At 33.7% G+C, this 12,915-nt stretch overlaps 1 protein-coding gene and 1 long non-coding RNA gene across 2 annotated transcripts in view; both read right to left on the reverse strand.

Annotated features, from left to right (window-relative positions):
- Positions 1 to 4,105, reverse strand: part of LOC111085585 — a 7,287-nt gene extending 3,182 nt beyond the window's left edge. The window contains exons 1-2 of the long non-coding RNA XR_002610392.1: positions 4,072 to 4,105; positions 804 to 865 (exon numbers count right to left, since the gene is read on the reverse strand). This is a non-coding gene — a long non-coding RNA (uncharacterized LOC111085585). The remainder of the gene's footprint in view (positions 1 to 803; positions 866 to 4,071) is intronic.
- A 177-nt stretch (positions 4,106 to 4,282) lies between these two features.
- Positions 4,283 to 12,915, reverse strand: part of LOC111085583 — a 44,761-nt gene continuing 36,128 nt past the window's right edge. Inside the window, exons 6-11 of the mRNA XM_022384823.1 lie at positions 10,888 to 10,946; positions 10,707 to 10,736; positions 8,457 to 8,585; positions 5,723 to 5,834; positions 4,675 to 4,805; positions 4,283 to 4,288 (exon numbers count right to left, since the gene is read on the reverse strand). Of these exons, the coding sequence (XP_022240531.1) occupies positions 4,283 to 4,288; positions 4,675 to 4,805; positions 5,723 to 5,834; positions 8,457 to 8,585; positions 10,707 to 10,736; positions 10,888 to 10,946 (467 nt within the window). The remainder of the gene's footprint in view (positions 4,289 to 4,674; positions 4,806 to 5,722; positions 5,835 to 8,456; positions 8,586 to 10,706; positions 10,737 to 10,887; positions 10,947 to 12,915) is intronic.

The following is a 12,915-nucleotide window of genomic DNA, read 5'->3' on the forward strand; positions in this document are numbered from 1 at the left end:
CAGCTAGTCATCACCACCCACCGCCAACTCTTGGGCTACTCTATTACCAACGAATAATGGGATTGACCGTCACATTATAACGTCCCCACGGCTGAAAGGGCGAGCATGTTTGGTGTGAGAGGGATTCGAACCCGCGACCCTCAGATTGTGAGTCGAGTGCATTAATCACCTGGCCAACTCTGGAGATAAGTAGATGTTAAGCTAAGATAAAATTCATCCACCGTGATTTTATTTGGATGTATAATATGTTAGAGAGGGAATGGCTAGAAAAGTTTCGTTACTGATCATACAAGTGTTACAGAGAGCAGGCTAAGTATTAGTGAGGTTAAAATTCGCAATTTTCTAGCGCATTTAGACCTTTTGCCATCAGATGTCTAATGTAGTTGTAGGCTATCTAAATAATATATTATTCTCATTGCGAATTTATTTTCAGCGTTTAAACATATTAAAACAAGTAAGATTCTTTTATCACTCAAAGGGAAGTAATAAAGTTTGAGTATTTATTCACTTTCGTTTTGAAATACTATGTACCATTGAGTTAAGAAAACGAAGGTGGCTTTGTACAACGTCTCACGGTATCCTTCTCCTACGTATACGAAAATAAAAGTACGTGTGGTACTTGCTTAAAAATACAGTACCTTTGGAGTACAAAGACGTATTACTGAAACCTATCACAGACTCTACTTTCTTTAGCTGTCTGATATAACCTAAGACACAGATCAGAACATAGGAATTTATTAAATGTTTATTATAATAAGTGTGTTGAACAAAAGGTAAACTCAACAGGCTTTTAAGATACTCACACTGTCACTAAGGTACTGCTTCTCCATATTATCCCGAGCCTTCTTGTTTTCTGCTTCCTTGACTAATACAAAAATGGTAACGTTACGTACAGCAAAAAGAAATCTGAATTTCTGAAAGATACACGATAAACGTATACTACACTTTGTGAACTACATAGTAAGTGGTATTTAGTGTCGGAACAAACGTGTAAAGAAACCACGCGATCGAATTTGGAAGACGAGATTCCGGTTACGACAACATAATGGAATTGTAAGATAAAATGACTTAGTTTTCGGTTCTTTATTAATTAGAACTTCCAAAATTTGAAAATTTTCTATTTGTATAAAATTACAGCTAAAAACAAAGCCCCAAAGGACAAAGGAACCACGCTTAATTACTTCAATAACCAAGGAGAAATAACACGGTTTAATTATTTTAAATATTATATAATAACATGAGAAAAACGGTCGGGTTAATAACTTTAATAACAAGGATACTGACTGGAGAAATAACACGGTTTAATTACTTTAAATATTAAGTAATGACATGAGAAAAACGGTCGGGTTAATAACTTTAATAACTAAGATACTGACAGGAGAAATAACACGGTTTAATTATTTTAAATATTATATAATAACATGAGAAAAACAGTCGAGTTAATAACTTTAATAACCAGGATACTGACGGGAGAAATAACACGGTTTAATTACTTTTAATATTAAGTAATGACATGAGAAAAACGGTCGGGTTAATAACTTTAATAACTAAGATACTGACGGGAGAAATAACACGGTTTAATTATTTTAAATATTAGATTGTTTTGTTTTGTTTGTTTTTGAATTTAGCACAAAGCTACACGAGGGCTATCTGCGCTAGTCGTCCCTAATTTAACAGTGAAACACTAGAGGGAAGGCAGCTAGTAATCACCATCCACCGCCAACTCTTGGGCTACTCTTTTACCAACGAATAATGGAACTGCCCGTCACATTTAACGCCTCTACGACTGAAAAGGCTAGTATGTATGGTGAGATGGGGGATTCGAACCCGTGATCCACAGATTGCGAGTCGAGCGCCCATGATCTTGATACTGATAATTACCAGAGAGGGTAGCTGAGTTTATATATAGTGGTGATAATACTTGTTGATTCACGGTAAGTATTAACGATCTGGATACTGAGTAGTATCTGAAAATTACCAGAGAGGGTGGCTGAGTTTATATATAGTGGTGATAATACTTGTTGATTCACGGTAAGTATTAACGATCTAGATACTAAGTAGTATTTCAAAATGACTATTAAGATAAGCCGAGCCTAATGATGGTTGTTGATAGATCATACTTGGTGAGTATTACTGAATTCCATACTGAGTAGTATTTAAAAATGATTATCAAGATAAGTTTATCCTAATGATGGTTGTTGCTAGATCATACTTGGTGAGTATTACAAAATTCCATAATGAGTAGTATTTAAAAATGAGCAGTAAACATAGTTGATCCCAATGACAGTCGCTGCTAGATGGCACTCGGTATTACTGATCTTAGTAATAAGTATTATTAGTATCTAGTCTTACTAATGACTGGTATTGTAAATAAAAAGTATTAAAATAATCAGTGAGCTTAGATAATCTTTATAAAAAAAACTTTCTGATTTTTAATTACCTTATTGGTGAATGGTACGTAAAAGAGTGGAATAATAATTATTTTTAAACTTAGCAAAAGAAAATCTTGTAATATCGGAATTAGTGTCACGTTTTAATATGGTATTTTCAATCTGATCTTATGCGACACATCAGACAAACTGCGACGTCAGAGACTTCAAGTTTCACGCATACTTGTTCTCAATTCAGGATTGCTGGTCAGAAGGAGGGCTACCAGTTAACAGCACCTATTGTCTACAGGCTAGACATAATCGAATAACCCGATTGAATGCAACACTTATAACGCGTCCACAGCTAAAAGCTGGAAGCGTATCCAGCAGCATATGGTGAAGGGCTCGAATCTTTGACCATCCCATATACATTCCGTATATAAATATTTACGGTAAAATATGCATATATATATATATATATTGTCTTTTGATTTATGTAATTAAGTGACGCACACCTAAAAATAACATAAAAAATATAAAAGCTATAGATATAAAAATTTAATGCAAATTGAGATGCCGATGACAAGAGCGTTATGATTAGATCCCACTTTATTTAGATGCATTATATGGTTAAATTTAATGTTATCTAGATGCATTACGTGGTTAAATTAAATGCTATTTAGATGCATTATGTGGTTAAATTTAATGTTATTTAGATACATTACGTGGTTAAATTAAATGCTATTTAGATACATTACATGGTTAACATTAATGTTATTTTGATGCATTACGTGATTAGATTTAATGTTGTTGTTAATAACATTTAATTTAACCACGTAATGCATCTTAACCATGTAATGTATCTAAATAACATTTAATTTAACCACGTAATGCATCTAAATAACATTTAATTTAACCACGTAATGCATCTAGATAACATTAAACTTAACCACGTAATGCATCACAACAACATTAAATCTAATCACGTAATGCATCAAAATAACATTAATGTTAACCATGTAATGTATCTAAATAACATTTAATTTAACCACGTAATGCATCCACGTAATGTATCTAAATAACATTTAATTTAACCACGTAATGCATCACAATAACATTAAATCTAACCATTAATGTATCTAAATAACATTAAATCTAACCATTAATGTATCTAAATAACATTAATGTTAACCATGTAATGTATCTAAATAACATTTAATTAGATAACATTAAATTTAACCACGTGATGCATCACAATAACATTAAATCTAATAATAACATTTAATTTAACCACGTAATGCATCCATGGTTAACTTTAATTTTATTCAGAGGCATCACGTGGTTAGATTCAATGTTATTTAGAAGCACTGAATGGTGGAATGTAGTTTTCTCATTTTAATAGGAAGATCTAGGTCCAAATTACAGAGTTGTGTTAGATATAAGGGCACATAAATATCCTATCCTTTAGTGATGTTGTTTTCTGTAAGAAACGTCTTAATGTCGTCCTATGGATTTTTCACCACTTTCTCTTAAAGTTAGCTTGAACCACAGCCACTTTTTACGCATAGCATTAGTAAATCCAGTGTTTAACAATATCTGTTATTTACTGTGTATATGACTCTTGTTAGCGAATTTAACAGCATTTAGATTTAGATTTTCTCAGAAGTTACATTTGTGTCAATCTTTATAATTATACACTTACGTAGATTATTCAGGTAGTTTTGCTTTGATTCTCGACTCTTCCTCTTGGAACTACTAGGCATCGACCACCCCTGTAAAAATTAAGTTTAGCCGTCGAACTTACCAACGCAATAAATAAAAATCATCTTTGCCAGACTCTAATTTATTGTTTAGTTCCTTTAAGAGCACATAATAAATTTCTCGAGCAATCAAAAAATAAGTACCAATACAACTCATCTCTAAAATAACACAAAAAATTAAATCTTGAGCTATAACGAACTTAAATATTGAGTTAAATTTCTCCTAATTTTGAACGTAGAGAGATAAGAAATATTTCTTACAGCTGGCAATGTTTTTGTCTAGTTACTCATTTTAGAAAAGTCCCTTTAAAATAACCCAGAAAATTTTCGCTATTAGTATGAAGTATTCGAATTGTAGAATATGTTTTAAAGACATTTTTTTCTTTTTTTTGCGAAATAAACGAATTATGTCCCACTACTTGTTTTGTCATTAAATTTGAATATATAGTAAGAAATTAATCTCGCTAAATATTGAATGGAAGTGTAAATGTTTGAATATACTCATATGTAAAATCTATAGAGTAATAAGAAAGAACATATAATACCATCTTTTCCATAAAGTCTCTTCCAGCTATGTTCTTTTCCTTCAGAGGAGCCCCGGCTCCAGTTTTTCCCCAGGGGTAGTAATTTTCCTCTTCCTCGGAAGGTGGCGGAGCATTAGCTCCGTTGACGTGATCTAAGTAGAACATCAATTATGATTTGCCAAAACATCACGATGATTTGTTCCTTTGATTACGTAAACGAGTTCTGGGAACACCAGTATCCGATGAAACCAATTACAGAAGCACATACATGACGACTCAACTACCTACTAGAACATTCTGGATATCTGCTAGAAGCTATTAGTAAAACAGTGAACGCGACCCCCCTTCAAAAAAAAAATAACAAGAAAAGAAAGAAAAGAGGAAAACAAACAAACTATAATATAGTTACATCTAAGTCACCCGCCTACCTGAATCTTCCTAATATCTACAGGGAGTAACAATGAGAGATTTGAAAAATAAAACCGTAAAAAATATCTTGGAAAGATTTGCGAAACATTGAAAAAAGGAAAGAAAGTTTCACGAGAGAATAGCCACCTAACGGAGCCTCTCGAACATATTACTGAAAGCAATTGCAAAATCTAAACACATGAGGGCATAGTAATTTATCGGACTTTTTAGAAGTATGATACCATTAATTATAAAAAAAAACATTGTAACTGTTCTCTCGTTGCCTACTCTACTAAAATTCTGAGAGGTTAAGATGTGGGTTAACTTTAATTACACAGAACATAATAAGGAAAACTTGTTGGAATCGGTAATCTGTTACACACCAAAATCAAATTACATATAACAAAGCCGACACTCAAGCAACCATATACAAGTGTCTCCTAGTGTTAGTTTAGAATGACAAAGACAAATCAACAACCAACAATCTATAAAGAAAACATAAACACAAACATTCAAGCTAATATAAATAATAAATTGAAACTACATCATTCGCATACAAAAATAATTTAAGTCTGATTCCTAGCATGATCTGATGATCAGGTATCACAACAATCTACATAAACAAAACGTCCCGTTATAACACGTTAACAGAGCCACTTACCGGGAGCTGTCGAAGTATCCAGTGTTTTCTTTAGCCGAGTCTTCAGGTTCCCACTTGCAGTTAATTGAGGGGCACCGTTCCCACCACGATTGCTCAAAGGCAGAGCTACTCCCTTTGAACAATATAAAGAATGAAATGACTTTTTCTTTGTCATTAATTAGTAACTTAGAAAAAAATATTAATTATTCGAATAATTTACTTATCCTATCTGTTGCCAAGATTTGTGTTATCTGGGCAGTGGTGAAAGTTTCGATATTGTGTATTGTGTTTTCTTTTATTCACTTTGGCGATTTTTACAATCAACAGTTCCCTTTGTTTTTGTAATGTTGCGTTTTCTTCCAAATATTGTTGTGAGATAATAAATTATATTTTTTATGATTAAGGTTATGTTTATCATTCATTTATTATTTCATTATATCGCTAAGTTTATCTATGACTTTTTAGTTGCATTAAAACGCTAACTCAACTTCTACGTAATCATTTGTATTTTGAGTAAATATTTATGTGTGTATGATGAAACTGACGCCACTTCCCTAGCGGTGACGTACAGAGACTATTAATATAGCAGAAGAGTATGTAAAATTATAATCACACGAAGTTATACTCTCCTGACCTACTCTGTGAATAAATACCCTGTTTGTCAACTTGATATTGTTATTGAAAGGTATTGTTTGAATATTGTATTTTTTTTAATTAGGTTTTTCTTTTTGGTGCTTTTTCCTGATTCCCTTATTACTGATTTATTAATAATGGTGTGAATAAACTAATGCGTGGCCAGGACTTAACTGCGTGGAATTTATTTCTAATTGTTGTTATTGTGGATAAATTGTGTTTTTGTTGTTGACCGTTACATTATTATTCCCAATTCATAGATATCTGTGTAATTAAAAAAACAACAACAACAGTATTTCAATACAACTTTAACCTTCGACCTACAAGCCATCACCATTTCATCGATTTATTCGTGGGTTACATTTGACGCTTCTGCAAACAATGATCTAATTCTTTCGATTAATTTTTAAAAAAATGTTTTGAAAGTAAGAAAAAAAAAGGAGTTTTGTTAGTGCGCCATCTTTGTTAGCGCGAGATAACTAAATGATCACATCTTTGTACCTCAAATAATTAAGGTATGCCTAAATTCCTGATGTTTCGCTTATAAATTTACAGCAAATTACAAAAACAAACAAACAAAATCCTTCAAGTATTTCTCTGCACAGTTTTCTGGAATTGGGTCATATCTGATTGAAAGATTAAATGTTACTCAAAATTTACATCTACTCAATAAAGATTACGTAACTAGGGGCTCAAAGATCATAAGATGCATGACTGCATGTCTAAAAAAAAACGAGTTTTCTACAACACTGAGCAAATTTGGCGGAAAGATCAACAAAATTGGAAAGAAAATTCATTCAGTTCGGATAAAGGTAGACGCACAATGTGTCATCTCTAGGCTGTGCCTACTACAAGGATCAAACACCATATTTTTGCGTTATAAACCCTTACTTACTACTGAACCAGGCCTGGAATGGCCTAGTGGTGCTTAACTCGCAATCTGCAGATCGCGGGTTCGAATTTCCGTTACCGAATATGCTCGCTCTTTCAGCCGTGAGGGCGTTATAATGTTATGGCCAATCCCACTATTCGTTAGCTAAATTAGGGACGGAACTCAAAACAAACCAAACTGCTGAGCCACCGGCAAGCCAATAAATGTAGATTAAAAGCCAGTGCTACAACAAGTTACATTGAAGATCACTGTTCACAACTTAAACGTGATATCAGACTGAGAAATGAAGGCCTTTAACCAATTAACAACCCAAGTTCGTTTAATTTTCTTTTAACTTGTCTTGCGATCCCGTTTTAACTGTACATACAATTTGTAATTGCTTTATGAGACAGGTTTTGAAATAGGTGTGTAAACTTTCAAAACGTTGTTATTTTAGTGAAGACTTTTATTAATAAAATGCCCCCCAGTGGCACAGCGGTATGTCTGCGGACTTACAACGCTAGAAACCGGGTTTCGATACCCGTGGTGGGCAGAGCACAGATAGCCCTTGTGTAGCTTTGTGCATAATTACAAACAAATATTAATAAAATAATGATTTGATTTTCACCGTGTCAGTGACCAACAATAAAGTGCTATTGGAAGATTTAATGTAGTGTTAGCAAATTTCAAAGTTCTATGACTATCGTGGACTTATATATATATATACATATACATATGTATATGGTTTATTGTCTCGCTCACTACCAGTGCATTAAAGTTTGTTGTCTAATTCTCGTGGTTGTTTGTTATTAAGCACAAAGCTACACAAAGGTATATCTGTGCTCTGCCCACCACGGGTATCGAAACCCAGTTTCTAGCGGTATAAGTGCGTAGACATACCACTGCGCCACTAGGGGGGCTTGTTGTCTAAGTGAGGTATGTTTAAAAGAAGAAGAAAAATCATTATAACTAGGGATTTTCACAGAAGAGAGTGACTTTCCTATCACTCTGCATAAAACACCATTGTAGGTCAACCTCGTGTTAAATTCTAACTTAGCACTGACCTGATATATGTTTTTTCTGGAGGTTTTCTTTATGAACCTAGACTTGATTATCAACTCGAAAGATCAGGTGTTCAGAGTTACACCTTTTAGAATTCTATGAAGTTGAATATCAGAGTGCATTATAGAATTATTTTATCTTAGGATAAGAAAGATACGCTGAAAAATATTTCGTAATAATCTAACATACCAACTCTTGGGTCGGGGGTCGAGGTTCCAAAGCTCCCTGTTGGGGTTCATTTGAAAACTTATGTCTGCGAATATTTCCTCGATTGTCTCGTTCAGGATTTCCAAAACCTTTACCCCATGGCTGATATACCTACTCAACACAAGGGTAAAGGGATATTTCATGTGAAGCAAGGTAAAAAAACTATCTCATTTTGCAATTATTATCAATAAACAAGTCTGAAATTTATAAACAAAAATAATACCTGTGATGATAAGAAATGTGGTTGTAAAGTAATTATACTTCTCCCAGAAAAAATATATGATGACAACCAATGTAGCCACAAATACTAACTGGCCATTGTTTGTATTTTTTTTTCGACAGAAAGACAGTATTATAGTTATAGGTAATGTCACAAAAACACGTTCAAGAAGTCTTAATACACAACAATAAAAACATAAAAAAGCACATTCGGAAGGTGGACGTGAAGAAGAAAGGTCCACCTTTCGAAAGCGCTCGGGTTATAGGGTTTTTTATCGTTTTAGAGTGATAGGTAATACAGGGTAAACACGAACAGGTCCATAGTTGGTTTTCCTTTCCAAGAAAACGTCAGTATTAGTGTTACAGATAATACAGGATAAACAAGAGCAGGTCCATTTTTTGTATTCCTTTTCAGCCAAATGCCAGTATAAATGTTACAGGTAATATAGGGTAAACACTATTAAGTCCATTTTTTGTATTCCTTTTCGATCAAATGCCAGTATAAATGTTACAGGTAATACAGGGTAAATACTATTAAGTCCATTTTTTTTGTATTCCTTTTCAATTAAATGCCAGTATAAATGTTACAGGTAATACAGGGTAAACACTATTAAGTCCATTTTTTTGTATTCCTTTTCAATTAAATCTCAGTATTAGTGTTCACAGGTAATAAAACGTGAACACAAACTGGTCTGTTGTTTGTATACTTTTTCAACAAAAAGTCAGTATTAGTGTCACTAGAAGTACAGCGTAAAAAACGACTGGTCCATTTTTTGTATTACTTTCAAACAAAAAAGTCAGTATTAGTGTCACAGATAATATAGGATAAGCAATAAGTGCTTCGTTGTTTATTTTACTTCCAAACAAAAATAAGGACTTACTACAAATAATAATAAAGTAAACACAGGTGGATCCATTGTTTCGTTTAAAGAAGCTATATTTTTGTCCGCAATCAGTTCCATGTTTGGGGCGCGCATATACCCGATTCAATTTTGTTATTCATAAGGATCTCTATCAGCCTACCCTCAAATTGAAATTATTTTAGACAGAATTAGAGTAAATTAATCTATGAGACCTTGGGGTGGTCAAATACATCAATCGAAAGAGTTTGACCTCCTGAGTCCAAAACTGTAATTATATCTCAAATCGGTCAAAAAAATCACAGAGCTATGAGCTAAAAGTTTGTACTTGAACAAAAAACAAACAAACTCAGAGCCGTTCTATGAACCGGTTAGCCGCGGCTAAAATCTCAGAGCCATTCTATGAACCACTATGAGGCGGCTATAAATTATTTTTCACTAGTTTTAAGGGGTAAAAAACACAGTAATCCATTTTGTATTTTGTCAACAAAAAAGTAAGAAATTGGTACAGATAATACAATGTAAGTACGAATTTGTCAACTGTATGTCAACAGAAAAAATAGCAAAGCTTAGATGTTATATAGGGTAAGCATGGACTGTTTCGTTGTTTTTATATCTATCACAGTTAATATATATATATACTGTAAACCCAGAATGTTTTTTTTTGTTGCAATCGCTCCAACAATCACAGCATAATTCCTTTCCAGATAAAAATTTACTCACTGTTACAACCAGCATAAAGTACACACAAAACAACTGTTTGTATTCGTTCTCAGCAGAAAAAAACAACAACAACCAAAAAAAAACAAGTGAACACAGGCTGATCCATTGTGTTTTGTGCCTGATAACAACAAAAATCCGACGTTATCACAGGAAATATAAAACACTGTTCCATGTTTCATATTCCTCCCACCAGTAATGTAAGTAATAATCAGGGATAAAGAGAAGCTGTTTTGGAATTATACAGAGAACAAACAAGTAATTCATATGCTTTACGTTACATCTTACACAGAAAGCTTAGATGTGAACACTTCAACATTATTTAGTACGATTATAATTAACGTACTGACTGATTTTTCTGTTCATACTAACCAGGTTGAATTGCTAACAAAACTCTTGTACTTATTTTATATTCAAACAAATAAAAGCTCACCTCCTCCTCCTCCTCAAAATGTTTTATTTGCTGCATGTAGCATGAAAGAATAAACAGGTAAATATTACAAATGTATTTGTGTCACCACAAGATAATAATTGTTTTATGATAATATAATAATCTGATAGGACCGATGGTTTAAATAATGTTGTATAAATGTCATATTTGGTACTTAACTCACCGTTTCTTGCATCTGTTTCAGACGTTCTTTTCTTGCTAATTCTTCTTGTCTCCTCATTTCTAAATAAAAAAAAAGACATACTTTAACGTGTTTTTTTTCTTTTACAAGTTACAAAGAATCACTTAGAAATTATGGTAATGCATGTAAAATAATTTCAATTTTCCTGCAAATGTTTGAATAGCTCTTTGATCATGTCGGTCATGGCCTGGTAGTTAAGGCTCGACTCCTAACCTGACCAAACATGCTCGCCCTTTCAGCCTTGGAGGCGTTATAATGTGACGTTAGTAAAAGAGTAGCCAAGAGTTGGCCGTGGGTGGTGTTGACTAGCTGCCTTCCCTTTAGTCTATCACTGCTAAATTAGGGATGGTTATCGTATATAAAATAAAACTGTGTTGACGAGGCTTGTAAAATGTTTCCAAAATTTGACCAATGACTGAAGGAGTATATGACCACTCTTTCTGAAGTAAAATATTCATACAGAGAGATGACTAAACGATGTGGCAACAATATAGAGAGTTTAGGACAGCGTCGAAATCTAAAACCACATTTTAAAACAATCAGTTTCATACTCAAAGTAAAGACTATTGTTAGGATAGAGTCTTCTGGCCCCAAAACCCAGAGCAACGAAACTGGGAATATCTCCTGTTAAAGTAAGAAGATAAATAAGGAATTGAAATTGACGAAAGCTTACAAGCTTATAGTCAAACCTCAAAATCCACACTAAAAAACATTAAAATGATGGCTAAAAAACTTGAATCCCAGCAATTTCGTTCGCCCACCTATTTGTTGAGACCCCCTCTTCCCCTCCGATGCAGCTCCAATAGCTCTACATAAGATGGATTTAAGTCGGTTTATAGAAAGCTGCACAAGGGGTGAGGCAGCATTGACTTAGATGTTCTCGAAAGGAGCTTGATTTTATGCATACATCACAGCAAACAGGCCAAGATTACAAGAAACAAAATATGTCTTTAACACTAGTATGTCCAATATCATCGTCAAATTTGAAAAGTGTAAATGCCCTCTGGTCTTTTTCAACACAAGCAATTTAAATTTCAATCTAAAAAAAGTTGAAATAAGAGGAGACGACTGAAGCTATCACTAAGTGACGTGTCATTCTTGTTGTTTCAAATAATAGTGGATTTTTGATTCACTAAAACAAACTGAATAAATACCCAATATAACGACTAACAATTATTACATCAGACTGTCTGAAAAAATAAAAAAAATTCCTGGTTGTAAGTACATTCTCGGTAAAATTAGCTTACCAACCAATCAAGCATAAAACATGCACGTGGTGAGACCTTAGTTTATTTCCTCTCACAGTGGACGGAAGTTATGTAAATTCATGGTTAACGAAAGGTTATCTTAGGACATGCAAATTGCTTCCCTTATATGTAATTGTAAAAAACGCCCATAAAAAGACACGGCAGCTTTGCATGTATCTCCACATGGAACCAACAAATATTCCTGCCAAATTCGGTGAAGATCCATCAATCAACAGGGGGGCGAAGTAGTGGTAAAAACGCCCATAAAAACAGCAAAACACAAAACGTGAAACCGCAGCTTTGCATGTATCTCCACATGGAACCAACAAATCTTCCTGCCAAATTCGGTGAAGATCCATCAACAGGGGGCGAAGTAGTGGTAAAAACGCCCATAAAAACCGCTAAATGCAAAACTGAAAATCTGTATATATCTCCCTATGGATCCAATGAATCTCCATACCAAATATGGTGAAGATCCATTTATAGGGGGCGAAGGAGTGGTAAAAACACAAAAACGCCCATATAAACTACAAAATATATATGCAAAACTGAAAATTTGGATGTACTCACGCATGAACTTGATAAACCTCCACACCAATTTTGGTGAAGATCCATCCACGCCCTGCGAAGTAGTTACAATGACAGACAACAGACAGTACCATTATATTTATATTGATATATTTTATTTAGATCAATACGCATTCTTGTGTCAAATTATGTGCAGTATGAAAAGCTGTACTTTTAATATTGCTTATTTGATTAC

Source organism: Limulus polyphemus, unplaced genomic scaffold (assembly GCF_000517525.1).
Source record: "Limulus polyphemus unplaced genomic scaffold, Limulus_polyphemus-2.1.2 Scaffold487, whole genome shotgun sequence".
Lineage (NCBI taxonomy): Eukaryota > Metazoa > Arthropoda > Merostomata > Xiphosura > Limulidae > Limulus > Limulus polyphemus.